Source organism: Perca flavescens, chromosome 3, assembly GCF_004354835.1.
Source record: "Perca flavescens isolate YP-PL-M2 chromosome 3, PFLA_1.0, whole genome shotgun sequence".
NCBI lineage: Eukaryota > Metazoa > Chordata > Actinopteri > Perciformes > Percidae > Perca > Perca flavescens.
The window spans coordinates 26,559,605-26,578,475 of NC_041333.1; the positions used below are offsets into that span (position 1 = coordinate 26,559,605).

The 18,871-nt window shown below is 40.5% G+C and overlaps 1 protein-coding gene across 3 annotated transcripts in view; it reads left to right on the forward strand.

Annotated features, from left to right (window-relative positions):
* igsf11 (immunoglobulin superfamily member 11) overlaps window positions 1-18,871 on the forward strand; it is a 103,527-nt gene that overhangs the window by 18,330 nt on the left and 66,326 nt on the right. The window contains exons 1-2 of one of the 3 annotated variants that reach the window (XM_028573424.1): window positions 425-522; window positions 13,560-13,589. Coding sequence is in view for 2 of the 3 variants with exons in the window: in XM_028573422.1 (XP_028429223.1) it covers window positions 7,439-7,517; window positions 13,560-13,589 (109 nt within the window). In the remaining variant the exon portion in view is untranslated. Of the gene's footprint in view, window positions 1-424; window positions 523-7,405; window positions 7,518-13,559; window positions 13,590-18,871 lie in introns of those variants that run through there. The other 2 variants (XM_028573422.1, XM_028573423.1) reach the window with 2 other exon arrangements.

Consider the following 18,871-nt stretch of genomic DNA (forward strand, 5'->3'; position numbering starts at 1 on the left):
ACGCTCCGGTTTAGAGCGATCGTCATCATGTGCACTCCCTGGTCTAGATCTAACGCTACGCTTCCCTCTAACGCTACGCTTCCCTCTAACGCTACGCTTCCCTCTAACGCTACGCTTCCCTCTAACGCTACGCTTCCCTCTAACGCTACGCTTCCCTCTAACGCTACGCTTCCCTCGGATAGTCACCCACTCGCCCGGCTGCTCGGGGTCTGACGAGGGACAGCTAGCAGAAGTTAAAGAAGCTACAGAAGCTACAGTATGGTGGTCCGCATTAACTACATGGTGCTGGCTAGCAACGGAAGCATACGATTCTGATTCCATGCTGCGGAGCCGTGACTCAAATTCACTAATTAATTAATTAATTAATGAAGAGGGACGGACAGTGCAGAGTAAGTGGAATGGTCTTCAGGATGCAACCCTGTCTCCTAGACATTATGTTTAAATACTACCAATTATGGTTCGAGGGAAAAGGAGGGAAAGAAGTGCTACACGGAACTCATCGGCAGGAGGACTAGGTAGATGGTGAGTGTCCACACTGCAGGACTTTGACACTAGAGACCGGGGTTCACACCCTGACCCCTGTTTGTGGTTAGATTTCGGCAACAAAAGCACGTTGGTTAAGCTTAGGGAATGCTTGTGGTTTCGGTAAACACGTTATGTCCGTGCTTCAAGACACAACATATTTACTCAATGTCAATGTCTTGAAGCACAGACATAAGGTGTTTACCAAAACATATTGCAAAACAAAATGTTGGTAAAAAACGAAAGAACTGGGACCAAACTGAAATGAGGTGAGAACAGGAGGAAAACCAGAAAAGGTTGGGAAAAAGCTAAAGAAATAAGAGGACAAAAACTAGAAATTTAAGTTCAGTATAGAAAGGAGGCTGATATGACAACCTCATACACCCTAGGTTATCTGTTTAATTTGCCACTAAATTACTTTAGTAGCTTTTATCCACTTATTTAAGTCCCCTCTCCTCAACTCCTCAACACATCTGGAGCTCACCGTAGCCTAAATCCCCTAAAACCATTCAACACTTGTTTTCTCTGTGCCATCCCTCGATCTTCTGCTTACAGTTCAGAGGGCAGAGGGCTCTTGGAAACTCAAATGCTTGATTTCTCCTCTTTTCATTTCCTTTATTTATTCCCAGCTTGGGGAGTTGTGAATGAATATGGGAAAAAATACTTTGTTTTTACAGTTCATTTGCACTGCCTTTTCTCTCCCTAGCCTGGTGGAGACTCAGGTGGGCATGAGTATTAATAGCTTCTCCTCGTTCGTGACGTCAGCCGAAATCACACGTGCGCCTCTTAACGCTCAGAGGTGTTTTATGTTAGTTAGACACATCACTCTCAGCAGTTATTTAGTCAGAGAAGAGACAGAGAAGAAAATCAAATTTCTCTGCCTGCCTTTCTGCCTCTTAGCCACAATTATTCATTTGCATGCATCTTTTACCTGCTGCTAGCCTGCTTTCTGCTTCCCAATCTTTCACTCTATCACTTTTTCTTCATCATTCTGCTCTTTAATGTGACTGTCAAACAGTATTTAATTCCCTTTCTTTTCTCTATTTCTCTGCATGTGTCCATTTGATTAATCTCTCTCTGTGCTTCTCTCTCTCTCTCTCTCTTCATTGGAAAAGACCTGAAAGCTTTGTGGGGTCCTATGTAAATGCTAAATAGCCAGTCTGTCTCTGCCAGGCACCCGTCTCCTAGGTGATGAGACCAGCGATCAGGCCGTTCTGCACACTGAGCGGCTTGTGATTGAGCATGTTTGTGTGAATATGCGTGTGTTTGTGTCAGCGTACAGTAGATTGGTGGATGTGTTTTCCCCCTATCTGTGTAAAGACACGTACATGCAAGGGAGAGAAAGCAGTGCAGTACGAGGGACATGTATTCACTGGCTCATTATCATGTGAATGCATTATGTTTCCTGTCAACATGCCTCTGCCAAACAAGAGGGGCCCTGTTCTCTCTGCCAGGACTCGAGCGCCACAGCGGCCAGGCCCCAACGTGGTGCGGTTCTGCACTGGCACAATTTACCAGGAGTTTAGCTCCACAGACACTGCTGTTGGCCTCATCTCGATTCAGTCCATCTGTACTGGCATCTCAGCAGTCGGCGAGGAATCAGTTTATGGGAATGAGATGGGAAAACTCCATTCAGAAACATTCAGTGACTGGACTGGATTTAGAATACCTAATTTTACTTATAAAAAAATGACACGAATATGGGTAAGGCTTCCCCCGAGTGTTTTAAACCTCACAGAGGACCTTTTTGTTGGGTTCAAGAGTTCCTTAAAGTGCTCTTTCCCCCAGTATCACCAACAGGTGGTTGACAGCTCTGCTTCTCTCTTCACCCATGTGTCCAAAATATATGGCTGCAGATCTGACGATTTGACCATACAGTTGATCACCGACTATTTATACCTTAATTTAGATATCTTAAAGAAAGGGTAAATAAAGATATATTCGACTCACATTTCGACTTAATTGTCCCCAAAAAAGGGGGAAATCCATCTTGTATCAGGGGTTGGCCAAGCTACTCATTAAAATCACAGATGATCTGATTCTGCTTTCCTTAATCAAATCCCAAGATGATTTTTACAACCAACTGGAGGAAAACCTTCCATGAAATCAGAAAACCACCCATCAGATGGCCTTTGCCATTATCATGATCGGCTGACTTATACTCTACAACAGTCTCACTACATCTAGCTGCTGTTGGGGTATTGATGCGGTTTAAAGAGACTAATTATTTGATACACAAGAGTAGAGTTAGAGGTCTAACTCTAGCTGAGGGGCCCAACAGCACGACTCCCTGTGCTAAAGCAAACCTGAGGTGTTGTAAAGCTGTATGTGCAGTGTTTCAGTGTGTGTTAGGGCAGGTATATTTGTATATGTGTGTGTGTGTGTGTGTGTGTGGGGGGGTCTTTTATGCATGTGTGACTATGGTCCAAAGTGCTTATGCATGCAACACTGAGATGCTTTAACTTGCATCTGTGAGAGATTGCATGCAGCTCACACACACTTATTATGTATAAATAGGTAAATGAAGCATTGAGCATATTCTAGAAAGGAAGGAAATGCAGTTACCCAGAAAATGGCTTTACTGTAGGCGAAAGCCTCATGTATTATTAAGACTACCACGGACTCTCTGTGGTCTGAACTCAGGTGGAGGTGAACTGACTTTCTGAAGTGGGCTTGTAAAAGCTTGGAGCAGGTTATGTTGGAGATGAGAGATCAACCGGTGTAAAAGCACCGCCTACTGACCAATCAATACTCGGTTGATAAAGGCGTGCCCGTTCTTTGAAGATCCGGTGGAGCTCGGTGCCCTGTTAACATTCCCTGATGGGTATTTTTATGAAAGATATATATTTTCAGCGGAGGGAATTACCTATAGGCTATTTGTTGGTTTCTTGAGCCGTGTGTTGCCAATGCGCACATCAGTTTGAATTATATTTTTATATTTTTTATTTGCTCTCACGATCGCTTACCACTGCCGGGGTTGCAACTGAAATAATAGGCTACAGCAACGACAGTTTATGGAAAGCAGAAGTGTAATTATGGTCAGATCTTGGTCCTGACTGATGGGGAAGTGATATTGATAAGCGTTGTGATTTACGCATTTACAGCGTCAGCTACATTTTTGCCAGTTTTCCTTCCTGTTTTAGGAAGCAGCCACTGTATTGCGTTTTGCCTGTTAAACTGTGTCTGTGTTCTTCATATTTATGTAGAATTATAGTTTGCTCTTCTTATGTAAAATATGCGGCTCTGGTAGATGTTTGCGATTGGTCGTGTTGTGCAAACTTTTATGTAACGCGCGTGTCGCTGGATTGGGTAACCCTGGGTTGATTGAACTAGTTGATAACCACCATCGTGACACAGCTTGTGGGACCGCGGTTGTTAGGTTTGGTGAAGCTGGGTAACTGAAATAAATCCAGGGCATGTTGATCTTGATTCGTCGTACAGGCCTCTGGCCAATATAGGCAAAGCAGACAATATCAACAGAAAACACATGAATAATCGGTAATCTTACTGCTTCCAAATCAAGTCATTTTATTTAATTTAAATTAAAAAAAAAATGTACTATGAAATATGGAAAGCTCACAATGATGACAAGACTCTTGGAAGCAACTGTGCCAGGCCATGAAATAGTCAGGTATATCATTGCCCATAAAACCACAACATGTCCTTTTTATGCCTCGGTTTTTGTACAGATTAAACAGATGACATATAACTTGTAAATTAGTGAGCTTTATAAGTACAGTTTGTTACCTTTCCTACATTCGGCAAGTAAGCATATAAGCATATTTCCCAAAATGTTAAACTATTCCTTTAATTTGAGCACACGCTGGACACATTGTTTTGGTCAGCCTCGTATATTCTCCAATACACAGAAGGAAAAAAACATTTTCCAGACCAATGTGGGGGTCATTTCTAAAAGAGTCAATTTCGCAGTACACACAAGTGTTTTCTGTCCTGTAAATGTAGCTTTATTTATTTCAGTCCATGAGTTAAATCAAGGGAAATTACACTTACTTTGCATACACCTTATTTTGGTTTGTGATGGAGGCATGATTGAGAGATAATATAAAAAATAATCTGGCTACCTCCACTTACAAATTGAGTGTAAAATGACCTTTTAATAAAAGCATATGTGAATCTACTAAGTTGGCTCCAGCAGTCTTAACATATCTGTGCCAGACTGAGCAGCTCTATAACTGCTCTTATTTCCTTCACACTTTTTCCAATTAAAACATGACTTGTGATTAAATGACAGCAGTCTGCTTGGTAATATATATGTGTGAGTGTATGCAAGTAAAGAGAGAAACAGAAACGTGTGTGAGTGCAAGTTGAGCCATATTGGCAAGAGTGTCATTGTCTTTATTATCTCGGCCTGTTGGTGTGCATGTGTGCTTTATCTCTGAGTGTGTCATCTCGGCTTATTGGACGCCTGTGCCAATATTTCTTAGTTCACACACTGGGTTAATTGACCTCTGGAGACATTTCTCTCCTCAGTGATAAAGAACGTCTGGATGATATGATTAATCTGCATTTGCCTTAGATGTGAGATTTGTAAGGGCTTTTGAGTTCTGAGGTGGCTCATTACTTTTTAAATGAGATATTTGAACATACCATCTCTCATATTTAAAATTCTTCTTTGATGCCTGTGTCAGAAATAATGCCATAATATTATTAGATTTTGTATGTGCATGTGGAGGCTTTTCCTTTTTTGAATATGTATCATTTAAAGACTTATAATTATTCTCCTACCACCATACATTGAAAATGCCCAAATCACACCTCATTTAGACAAATTACAGTACTGTAAATAAATATAGTTGACAAAAACAACAACAACAACAACAACTAGGACAGGCCACACACTCCTCAGGTAATAATTTGTACCACAAAATGGACATCCAGTGTTTCGGAACAGAACTCTTCATTTGTTTTATTCACGTGCAGATACATTTACATTATACATTATGCGCAATATTAAAAGGTCTGATCATCAATGATTAATAGTCTTTGTGCTGTAATGTAGGTTAGGGCCCAGGAGGCTAGCGAGCTGGAATGTGAATCAAACAAATCATTCTCCATAAAAGAAAACATGTTTTAACACCCTCTCCAATGCAGTCTGCATTGACTTGCATTCCCAATAACAAAGACAGCTGACGATGTAAAATGATCAATGTGATGAAGTCATGAGACCTTTTTGTTTGACTTGTTTTTTTTGGAGCACTCTCAAGGACAGTGTGTGCATTCTGATGCTTGATACACACACATGAGTGGGCCCACACACTCACTCAGAGGCATTCACACCTACACAATCAAAGATAAAACAAACCAATAACAAACAACTTGATTAAGACTCAAGAGGGAAGAGAATCAGGTGTGAACACCGTGGGTCATGAAATCATGTGTAAATGTATGCCAAGGATGGGTTTTGAAAGATGTAGTTTGCATGTTTTTTTTAAGGAATGCTCCACCTCCTGAGGGAGTTTGTTTGGGCATGTTATCTCCATCATTGCTGCTCGCTTACCTGGTGATCATCTTCTGGCTGAACACACAAGCAGGAGAGCCGAGCGTAGGTTTGCCTCTGGGAGACACATTTTTGTTTTCCTTGAAGCCACATTTCTTTAGTGTCCACTGAGCAGTTCTCTTACTTTACCTGTTGTCCTCGCTAAGAGTAAGGGAGACTAAAAAAAACAAAATAAAAAAGACACTTCTGACTGTATATAAAGGATTCTTCTAATAGGATATCATTTTTTAGATTATCAAGAGTAAATCTTCTCCTTTACACCAATTTAGGACATACAGTTTGATTCACCATAATAATTTAAAGATATTTCACTTCTTACAGCACTTATGTATTTAACAGTAAAATCTTCAAACTCTTGTTTTCACTGCTCAAATAGTGTCCTCAGGAATGCAGGCAAAACTAACAGCGGAACAGAGTGATTTGCTCTATTGGCGTCAGTGTGTTTTTTGCTTAGGATGGTTCCTATGTGAAATGAGCTGGAAGTATCTAAGTGGCAGCTATGATAAGAGCAGGTCCAATTCTCTAAATGCTAATGAAAGTTTTTTTCTTATCTCCTTAGCATGGGGTACACTGCACCATCCTTTATGAAAGAAAAGGAGATAATGCCGTCCCACAATTCCAATTAACGTGACACACCATTGGCTGTTCATGTAACAAAGGATTTGCCTATTTTGCTAAAATCTAACAATTGTTTTCATACAACCATACTAATTGGGATTCATGTCGATAAATATGAGTGGACAGGACCGTGAGTGTGAGCAACCATTCTCAATGTAAGAACCATTTTCCTCTTTTGTGACTGGTAGCCTATATTCCTTTTTAATTTTAATTCCAGCTTAGGTAATATAATATTTTTCAAAGAATTATCCATGTTTATATAGGCTACATAACACAACACAATAAATATCTAAGATGTGCTTGTCCATCTTCGTAGTACATTGTAGTTTCGTCACGGCAAACCCATTTCAATAACTTCGGTGTAAGTGCAGTCCGATTCTCTTAACACCGCAGTTGTCTTTTCCTAGGTTCTTATGAATTCTCCTTCACATCTTTCATTGACGTTTACCATCGAGGTCAAGGAAAAGTGTTTGGGGACAGACGTTTGTTTTTTGACTAATCAACCGCAGTCTGTCTCTTTGTCCCTCCTGTCCAACCATGTTCCTTATTACCTAATCCCCTTCATTGCCATTTTCCATCCATCCACCAGATGCCCTCAGACTTTTCCCTCCTTTTCCCCACTTCCCTCATTAGTTCTGCAGTTGTCTGGCCCCGCCCACACCCTCACCTGCATCTTTTTCCCTCATCAGCTACTCACTATATATACCAGTCCATAGCTGTTTTCTGTAAATCTGTTGTCTTAGACAGGAGACCTGTTAACTGCCTGTTTTAGGCCTCTCCATGCTATTTTTGGACTTTGGATTTGTTTACCTGTTTGGACTGCCTTCCAGGTTTCAACCCTTGCCCGCCTCATTGCTCCGTAAGCTTATGTACCTCCAGTTTTTTGATAAATCTCTGAACTCTATCACTCCCCCTCTATTGTCTACACTTGGGTCACAGAAAGGACCTAAGTGTGACAGTGCTCTTAGAAGAAGAATAAAGAGCTGGGTTAATACACATCATTATGCTATGGAGGGAGATAAGCTAGGAGATAAAAATAAGGAGGAAAATTAGAAATAGATATGTTTTAAGGATAATGATGTGATTTAAGATCAGACACAACATAGAAGACCTTTGTGGGCATATAAGTCTTCTCAGCCTCTAACTACAGTAAATGTTATCTCCTTTGTTGCTGAGACTAAGCTGCAGTTTTTCAACCTTCATCACAGTGTGTGCGAACATGACTGCTTTTGTTTAAGCATGTGCTAGGCATTCCTGTTATTTTATTCTATTTTATTTTACATTATTACAGCAGATTCCTGGAGAAGTGATTTGTTTAGATGGGGATTTTTTGGCCACTGAGGGGCAGCAGCAGGGGTTAAAATGAGATTTTTGAGGAGCGGGAGCCCTTGCCCAATGAGGGATAATTTCTTCAGTAGAAAGTAGTTCAAATGAAAACTCTTGACGTTCTGTGAATTGTCCAGAGTAACAATGCCATTTTTTTCTGGAGAGAGATCCTGCATATTCTTAATGTCACTTTTTTAATGCTGTAGCACAAACTAAATTCCATTCACCTCCATTGTATTGGCACAATTTAATAGACACATATCTCAAATTGAATCTAACTATCTAAATGGCCAGATACCACTAGGAAGAAGCAATGACATTTTAATGTATGTATATTTAATTGAATATATGTTTTGGTAATTGGGTAAGGCAAACCCTTTAAATTAATTCACCTTAAAGTCCCAAATGACAATAATACAACAACCCAAATATATAGGCCTATACCCAAATACACATTGCCAGTGGCAATTTTAAATTTTTGCTTGAATTTATGAGAGTTGGCAACGCTGTAATACTGAAGGAGACGGAGCTAAGCTTCATCAGGGTGCAGTTTGGTGTTCTCTGACCCAAATTAACCCCTGCTCAGCAGCAGCAAGCTGTGAATAAGGGCATATTTTCACCATGTAAGTTGATACAGTTGCACTTATTTACACATCCAGCAGTTACGGAGAAACGTTATTATTCATTTGGAGTTGTGTCTTTAATGTGTGACCAATATTCACTCTTGTTTAGCTCTGTTTTGGTCTCCATTTTCTACTGAGAAAAATATGTTTCTTTATCAGCTAAATGCTCCGCTATGTTTACCAGCTAGTTGCTAACTGTGTCTGTCTGCTGACTGGTACTGAGCAGGTAGCGCTGAGAGTACACCAAACCAGTAGTTGAAGTTGACTGAAAAATAGAAACCATGATCTGAAAGAAGATAAAATCTTTTGTACTACAAGTGATGCCTTTCACATACACATATTCATTCAATCCATTGTTATTAATTCAATTTTGATTACAAAACTTTAAACAGCCAATTACAACCACTGGCAAAACTACTTTTTATTTCTTAAGTTGGATTCCATCTGCTATCAACTCTGAGCATTAATTCTCCTTACTTATTTTTTTTTTACTCCCCAACTTTCTTTAAAATGTATACATCTTTCAAGTGTTCCCACAAAGCTGTAACTGAGCAATTACTAACACTGGCAAACACTGAGGCAGATGGTTGAACTGAGAACAAAGACGCATAGATTAACACAAACATGATGTTAGGCAGAGTAAGAAAAAGCCGAGACAGTACACGAGAGACAATTACAGAGGTTTGTGATATGTGCCCGTCAATGGGTAAGAGACAGGGGCTTCAGCTGGGGTGGCTTGGTCTCCATGGAAACTGACATTCCCTTGAAGGTGCTTGGCAGCGACTGGCAATTGTTGAGCTTGGGTAATGGTTTGAAATTCTCTGTAAAGTGCCTCAGAGGTTGAGATTACATTCAACCTGCTCGGCGTAGACTCACAGTGACTAATCGCTTTAGAGGGATGGAAAGATGGAGCTTAATGGCAGGGAAATATAGGCCTGTAGCCTGTTGCTCAGATGTCAAATGTTTACTTTAGCTCTTTGGTTCTTGGTTGTCAGTCACTCCATCAAATAGTACTTGTCATGCATTAAGAAGACCTTCTTGCATCGATACTCAGTGATCATTGTTATATTCCTGGTATGAGGCATATCAATGATTCAGTACTAGACTACTGTTCCAACCTCATTTAAGGCAGGTCAACTGTTAACAAATAACAGCACATTTTTTTTCTGTCATGTCTGCACACCCTCCCTGCTTCCCATGAGCCTTTGCTCCATCTGGCAGACCTATCTGAATAAGAGTGGTCAGGCACCGCTGCTTAACAGCGCTCCTCTCCATCTCCAGAACACTTTAGCCGTATGTAATGTGAAGGCCTGTTGCTGATGGGCCTGTGAACGTCAGCAGCTGAAAAGGACCAAGCGAAGCGTCAGCCTCACACCTCTGCCCGCACAGCAAGCTCATGCTTAAAATATGGACAATTATTACTGTGTGCTTGTTTTTCTTCTTCTTCTTTTTACCACTGAATTAACAATTATCAAGCACAAGACAAGTTTTGGCCTGCTGCTGTTGAATTTGATCTTGTCACAGATAAACGGGCTGTAATAGGAGTGAGTGCATGACCAGTTTCCAATATTATAAGCAACCAGCTCTCTACAAAATGTTATTTGCATTGGTAACACAAAACAGCAATGCTGAGGCATTACTTGAGTCAAAAAGGTACCATAAGGACAAATACACAGGGGTATTTATGGCTAAATTAGATTTGATTCTGTGACTCAATATATTTTGTACACATTTGTTTGGATGAAAGCCCCTGTTATAAACTTGCACATGAACAGCATTTGTGTGTGTGTGTCCGTGTGTGTGTGTGTGTGTGTGTGTGTGTGTGTGTGTGTGTGTGTGTGTGTGTGTGTGTCCGTGTGTCCGTGTCCGAAGCAGATTGTAAAGCTTATTTGTATGCCACAGCAGCTCCTTTTGTTTCCAGGGCTCCTGTAGCCTGGGTGGCCAGTCTCTATTCAGCCTGAGAGAGTCAAAGGTGTTCAGCACAGGACAGATCGTAACTGCCACTGCCAGTGTCTCCTCTTTTCACAATTCTGTAAATGGATCTACAGTGCACAACAATGAAGCAGTGTTTTCCATGAAAAAAAAAAAGAGATTGATGGTTTGAAATTGAAAAGTATATTAAGAATTACTTTATTTCCTGGTCATATAAATCAGCGGTCTGACTAAAGTAAGTCTGTAGTCTTGAGAAAGTACTGTTATTTCGGAACTGTTAAGGAAGTTGAGATCCCTGCAATTGAAATCCCTATGGGAATACTCATAGGAAGGCAAGGGACTCCCCAAGTGGCCTCATCCTTGGTCTCAACCTTGGAGACCAAGGTATTCTCCATCCTCGTAACTGATGAAATATACAACATTTTAAGATGATTATGGAGTATTTAACCAATATTAAAGTGTGATTATTGTTCATTTGTTTGAATAAGTAACAATGATGAGGAATCATGTGACATGAGATGTATTAGGCAAAGAAGGGAATAGCTGAGGATGTGTTGAAATGTTGAAGCTACTGGTGAAAAGGCACGTAATCCAAGAGAAAGTGGAAGCGACGCACGTGCATATGGACAAACAACCATTTGGGGAAGTATAAAAGAAAACAACAAAGGGTGATTCGGGGTTAGTCCTCCAGCCGGCTCTCGGGTTCAAGACTCGCTGTTCGATTGACCACATTGGAGCAAATCATCTTTGGACTTAGAATTTCAACTCAAGAGACAGAGCAAAGGACAGAGCCACTATCGCAGAGAGAGGATCTCCTATTACCTACGGCCGGCACGGGAGTGTCGGGCAGAAGGAGGATTAACCATCCCCACCTGGGCTAAGTGTTACAATTGGATTCTAAGGAGTACTCTTTTGTCCGTCCTGCTATCATAACTGTTATGGACAGAGAGTACAGAGAGTACTGTACAGTCCTTCCTAGCCCGCCGCACTGCTCGAACCTTAACAAAACTCCCGATCCAAAGTCCGCAAAGTCTCTGTCCATAACAGTTATGATGGCAGAAAGAGTACTCCTTAGAATCCAATTGTAACCCTTAGGCTGGGCCTCAGCTACTCCCTTCTTTGCCTAATACATCTCATGTCACATGATTCCTCATCATTGTTACTTCTTCACACAATTGAACAATAATCACACTTTAATATTGGTTACCTATCCCACAATCATGTTAAAATCATTATACATATTTTGCTTGTAGCCCTAGAATCAACATTTATATCATATTTTAACTGTTACCCATTGTATATTTCATCAGTTACGAGGATGGAGAATACCTTGGTCTCCAAGGTAGAGACCTGGCTTCCCAGGCTGAAGCCACTTGGGAAGTCCCTTGCCTTCCTATGAGTATTCCCATAGGCATTTCAATTGCAGGGATCTCAACTTCCTTGACAGAACGCAAAGAGATAGAAATACACAGCTAAATTAATGTTTCCCAGGAGAAGCCATGTCCAGGAGTTCCATCCAAACCCAAAGAGCAAAAAGCTTATGATCGCTGATGATAGTATTCAAAGCACTTTCAGGGAAGGTAAAGAATCTCAAAACACACACTGCAGCTTATCAAAATGTTACCAGTCAATCTGGAGCCTTTGCTGGACCATCCCACTGAGCATATCCTGTTATCAGGCAGCAGATGTAGCAAGCATCTGTTAGCACATGTAAAAGCAACTAGACAACAGGTCTAGATCCAGCAGACATGAGCTGTTTGGTTCCAGTTCATCGGCTTAAGACTGGAAACCAGTAATTGAGTGTAGAGTGCTTCTGGGAATTGGGATTTTTTTTTTTCTTTTGGGGATTTTACTACTGGCAGCGTTGGTGGGCAGAGTTTGGCACTGGGAGGCGTATAAAACATTAATTCAAATTCCCAGTGAATCCATTATTTATTATGTGTCAAAATGAAGATGCAAACAACTTGTGCAAATATCTAAAAGGTATTTCCTGTTTTGTCCTGTGTGGCCAGTGAGCATTACCAAACCTCATGCATGGAGCTGAAATAATGAATCACATTTTGCACTGTAACAATGTATCTGCTGTGCCCTTGCAATAGTGTCTGTAATAGACTTTATTCTTTGATACTGTACCAGTGAACTGTTAGGAGCATTGTTTTTGCTGTCATACAAGCAGAAGTCAAATAGGTTGATTGCTGCCAATTGTAATGATGATAGCAGTAAAGATAATGACGGCCTGTCAGATGCAAGTCAATGGCGGCACATCCAGCTGCCATCTAAGTTTATTTTGCCTGGCAGAGAGAGATGCTTAGTTTGGGCACATTTGCTATTGTGAAGGACCTGATGGTGACAGAAAGATGTCCGATGTTTTTGTATGAATGCTCACAAGACAAGGTGATGATGCAAAAATTTATTGCCGGTTTGCAATCCGAGTATCGGTGTATCTGAGTGTGTGTGCAGGCATGTAATAGAAATGCGTTTTTGTGCGTCTGTCTCTGTTACAGAAGTGCATACAGTATGTGTGTGCGCACATGTGATGTATTTAGCACATGTGGATGTTGACTTTTTTGGTTGATATGCATACATGCCCAATAATTACTTCATAATGCTTAGTTCCAGGGAAGGATTTAATTAACTGTCCCCTGTCAGGGTAGATAATTTGTCAATAACACATGCACATGAACATGCACACACTCTCTTTCAAACACAGTAGATAAAGTCAATATGTTTGCCATGCAAACACTAATGTTGAGACTAGAATGTATCTTGTGAAACAATGACTTGCTTTTGCAAGAACATGAAGTCTTGAGTGACACAGCTCAATAGGCAATTATAGAGGGGTATTGAGAAAAGCTGCAGACAGGAACCAAGCATGGTGTGGGTTCTGACTACCTACAGAGAGAAACTAATGTTGTTGATTGTTTGTTTGAATTGCTTCATCCGTGCAGCAGCACACTGTACTGCTGCAGCCTCGCTTATGCACGCTCAGAACAATAATTATGTTTCTTCTTTTTTTGCAGGGTCAAGGTTTGATCTACACACGGGGAAAGGTAAAACAAAGTCTTTAATTTACTTTTAGCTTTTTCTCTACTCTCTATGGGATGATTTGATTGGCCGACTGCAATTATGTGTGTTCAGGTCATGTGTGGATGGATACAGAGGCATTACTGGGCAGATTTGTGGACCATTCGGTTTCACTGTGCACATGCACACACAGATTGTTAGCGCAGCCTGTTATCCTAATCATGGTGAACATAAAATGTGGATTAGGGATGTCTTATGGTATCAGTCATAATCGCACACACAAACACATACTGAAATACTCCAGCACACATGCAACTGATGCAAAATAAAGAATGCAACTATGTGTTCATGTCCCATATTATGTCTCGACACAAATGCCATATGAGAGATGGTAATGCTTGCTTAGCTGTTTTGCTTAACTACATTTTTGTTATTGATATAAGTGTCCTCAAAGGACCCATGCTGTGTGTATTTTTGCATAAAAAGTAGTGTGTTTAGCTAATGACTCAACAATATGTCTTTCCCAACTGATTTGACTAAAACCACAAGAATAATACAACATCATAATTTGATCTATCCTTAGATTTGACAAAGTATTTAGTCTGTTGTTTAGGATGACAGTTATAGCCGTTTTGGGTTTTGCCATCTAGGCAGCAGTTGATCATTATGCCGATGGTGGACCTAGCCCTTTTTGATCTATTTCTGGCAGATGGAGTCTGTAACGGTTTATGTCTGCGGCCTTCCCTCTGTAGATCCCAGAGTATTTTAGTCCAGAATAATCCCCACCATCTGCTGTCTCCTCTACTATGTTTTAGTGCTCAGTATCTCTCTAGTTTATTTCCTATTGCATTTCATCTTCTTGCTCTCTCTATATTTTGCGGTGATCCCTTGCAGCTGCAACTTTTAATTGTGATGACTCTTCCTCTTCCATTCAGGCTCTCAATCTCCATCACCTTCCTTCTCTGTCCTCCACTCAATCCCAATCTGACTGCTCCTTTCTCAATTCTCTTCCTTTTTCCTCCCATCCACTTTTCCATGATTTCTTCCTCTTCCTCCTCCTTTTAATATTTGCTTTCTGTCTGTTTTAAATCTCTGGATGTCTGTACACACTCTACTATGAGAAGCCGCCTAGGCCAAAATTGAATACTTTACTTCCACATACATATATACTGGTACTAAACACTTGAACTGATTACACTACATACTCAACTCCTCCATGTTTCTCTCTTTATCCCTCTCTCTGTCCACACATATAAACCCCCACAGCAACCACTCTCCACAAGTCTGTCAAATCCTAATCTGGGCTTCATGAACACAAACTATACCCTCCGGTTTCTAGTTTGAAAGTCCTAAAAATCCATCCCCCTAGGAATGTATGGAGCACAACTGCTCCTCAGGATAGGCTTTCATCAGCGATTTGTGAAATATTAGTGTGTTGAGACCTTCCTAAATTCATTGTAACTGCAGTTAGTTTCAAACAAGTGATTAACTAAATTGAGTTGCCCCATTCAAAGTTAAGGAATGTCTTAGCTATATTACCATGCAAATCAGTTGCTAGGAAACATCTATAGCACCATCCAATCAAAAGCAATCAACTATGTAAACAGGAAGTCAATTCAGCATCATGAGCTGTAAAATAACATCCTAAAATAATACATTAAACCTACCTAAATCATACTTTACTTTCACTACATAACTGGCCATATCAAGTCACTTAGTTTAATGTTAATGTGTTTTTGTTGTTTGAGGGTTATTGTGTTTAATAGCCTAAGTGAAATATAATTTAAATCTTACCAGCTTAAATGATTATAAAACAGCATTTCAATCACATAACAGATCAGATATGGTGATCATATTCCATTTAACCTAAAGGATCATGTATTGTCATATTGAACTAGTTCTGTCAATTGGCTCAGTTTCAGTAAGTGGTATTACTTACACCCTACAGTGGGGTAAATATGAACTAACAAATCTACGTATGTACCCCTTTTTAATGTAGTAATGTGTAAATCTACACTTAGTAAACTCTTACGTTATAACTTGGCTAAATTTAACAGGACAGAATGGAGCAGTTCATTACTGAGGATAGCAATGAAACAGGGACTTGTTGATCAGAGATCTTTTGAGCACTTCAACACTATACTTTTATTTACCTCCTAGCTTATCTCCCTCCTTGCATAATGAATCAAACAGACACAACAACAACAAGGATGAAGCTTTTTGATCCATATTCATTGTACAGTTAACTTGTGATCTGAATACGTGAGTAGTTTAGAGGATAGATAAAGGCGCTTGTGACTGAAATCATAACTGTAAAACAATTATCTGCTTGCTTGGAAAATCTCATGTGAAATATAGATGGCCCTCATTTTCCTTAAAAGTAGCAATAAGGTGCCCTAGGAAAAGGTGCACTTGACTCTCAGCTGCTCCGATGCAGTTGTTCTCTGGCAAATGGTACATGACTACTGCAGAAATCCTCAAGTGCTTACAACTGTATCCCTCATTTGCTCTTTCCTCCTCTCTCAGACTGATGTTTTAAGTGAGGCTGAGCTCTTTGTCAAATGAATACAATTCAGAACATGACAACGACACTTCACTTAGAGCAGAGATGTTTGCATTTATAACATACATAATGTCCATAGAGAGACATTCAGTGTGCATAATGTGAAGGGTAGGTTTATTCTCCAGTATACTGTGTGGGCCCCTGAGTGGCTCACAGCAATGACAACATTAGCAACCAAAACACAGACAGGTTTGACATCCGCACCTCAGTGACATAGTTGTCAGCCATGTACAGCACATCTCTGTACCTGCACACAGCTGGATTAACAATGACTGAATGGATTTGTGTGTGTGTGTGTGTGTGTGTGTGTGTGTGTGTGTGTGTGTGTGTGTGTGTGTGTGAGAAAGCGAGAGAGTCAGAGAGAGAACGATAAAACACAGTGGTGACTCCTGTGTCAAGTGGGTATTTGATAAAGCCGGATACCTCAAACAGATACCGATAATACCCTGAGATCATCATATTTTGGCTTGTCTGCTAATGACATCACAAAACCATGCACTCCACATGTACATGTGAGAACACACACACACACACACACATACACACACACACACACACAGACACAGACACACTACTGATCATATCCTCGTCATCTGATCCAAATCCATTAGCACTAGGAGTCACAACCTTATCCACCTGCTCTCCTCCCTCAATTTCCTCCTCTTCCACTTCCTCCTCTCTCCTTCTTTCCAAGACGTAACTTTCCCCATGTGGGACATTTCCTCTGCAAGCTAATCTGAAAATGACATGAACAGAAACAGTCGACCAGTGAGGTTAAGCATGTAGGTGTTGACAGCCTGGTGGGCACCTATGTTGCAGCTTTTTAAGTGCCAGCCTCTCTTTACACCACTCAGAATGACAAAAATCAGTTCTTATCATGTCACAGTCCTTTGAGAGCAGACAGTTATATAAAAGCAGATAAAGATAACTTCAACCACAGCTAAAGCTAATACAGACGTCCTCTTGTGTTAAACCGCTAGCATCTTGAGGCATCTTGACTCTCTGAAGGCTGAAGTCCTCCCCTAGGCCCATTTTTTTGTTTTCATTTAATGGTAATGATGATGCTGCTTGAAATATTTAATTTCTCTTGTGTCGTTTTTCTAAAGAATGCCATTTACTCTCTGTGTGTGCATATGTGTGACAGTACTATGGATGCCAGCTGGGCCATTTATTCTAAAACTGCATGCCTCTCTGCTGCTTTAAATTGCTTTGGATTGCTGTTAATAGCTATATTTCCCTGTGAGTCCATTAATACAATCCACCATGATGTCATTCTTCTGTATCCTCACTGCTGCACTGTTTTGCTTGGATTACTTGATCGCATGGTGCTCTAAGAATGTCAGTAATGAATATAAGGCTTGCAATCTGCTTGACTATTCGAAACGCTACTAATTGAAATGCTGAAAAGACAGCTCTGGCTAATCAGCTTAGAGATGTAGTCCACAGTTGACGGATAATAAAGAGCATCTTAGTGCTGAAGAGTCTATTACCACCCATGTAATGAGAGTTCACAGAATATGATCTGAGGACAATGGAGCGATAGGGTGGCAGGCATGGATGAGTAAAGGGCTGTGGAGATGGCTCCCATTGTTCAAAAAGAGGGGTAAAAAAAGACAAACATCAAATTAAAGGGGCACTGCTCCGAATAAGTGACAAAATAACGCCAACATGTTCCTGTTTACATGTTGTGATTTGTATAGTCACAGGGTGTACAAATAACAAGGTCACTCTGCTTTTACTGTCTAGTAATTGTTGACTCTATCACTCCAAATCTGAGCGAACTCCAGGTGAACTCTCTGCTCCTCACCACCAGGGCTTTGACTCCGAACTTCGTTATTCGAATATAATTTGAATATAAAAAAAAAAGATATTCGAATGAATATTAGGCAGCTCTTCGAACCTGTTATGGGCATTATTTTTTGTAAATGTGTTTGCTTGTAAACGTTGTTTTCAATTCAGATTCTGAGGCTTTTTCACGCATTTCAAAATGTAACTACACGTCGCAGTGACGCACGTCACTCGGCCGTGGCTTGCATTTCCCCCGACTCATTTCCTGGTTCTCCTTCTCCATAAACAACATGACATCGAGGAGAGGGTTAACTTTACCTGCTACAGATGTCTCACCGTGGTCAGAAAGAACAGGAGAGATGCTTTGTTCCTCTCACTATGACTCTAGAGTCGCTACTCACTCTGAAGGTACCAGTAATCACCATCACTCTCTCACTCTATTACACACACTCCCCAACCCCCCCCCCCCACCCCCACCCACACACACACACACACACACGGTGGCTCGACGCACACAGCAGTGCACACGTATAAACATTAGACCACTTACGTAGGCTACGGTGAAAGCTCCGAACTTCCTGTCGAAAGCATACTGTTTGTGTTTAATCCAGGGTCTGACTTTTAATAATACTAACTATTTTAATAATTGTGTTTTTCTTCAGAAAAACATTGTCTGCCTATTGACATTGACTGATACACTGCCCTCTGGTGGGCAGAACATATACAACTTAAGTTATATATAAAATAAATATAGGTCTTACTGAAGGCATTTCATGGTCAAAATATTATTAATAAATATTTGAATATATTCAAATATTAATAAACAAACTTCGAATATGATTTTTGGGCAAAAGTCCAAGCCCTACTCCCCAGAGGGCTTCAGGTGCTGCGAGCAAATCACTACACCCAAGTAGCAGAAGTAGCAGTGCTTCGCCTTTCTGAGAATATAGTTCCCAG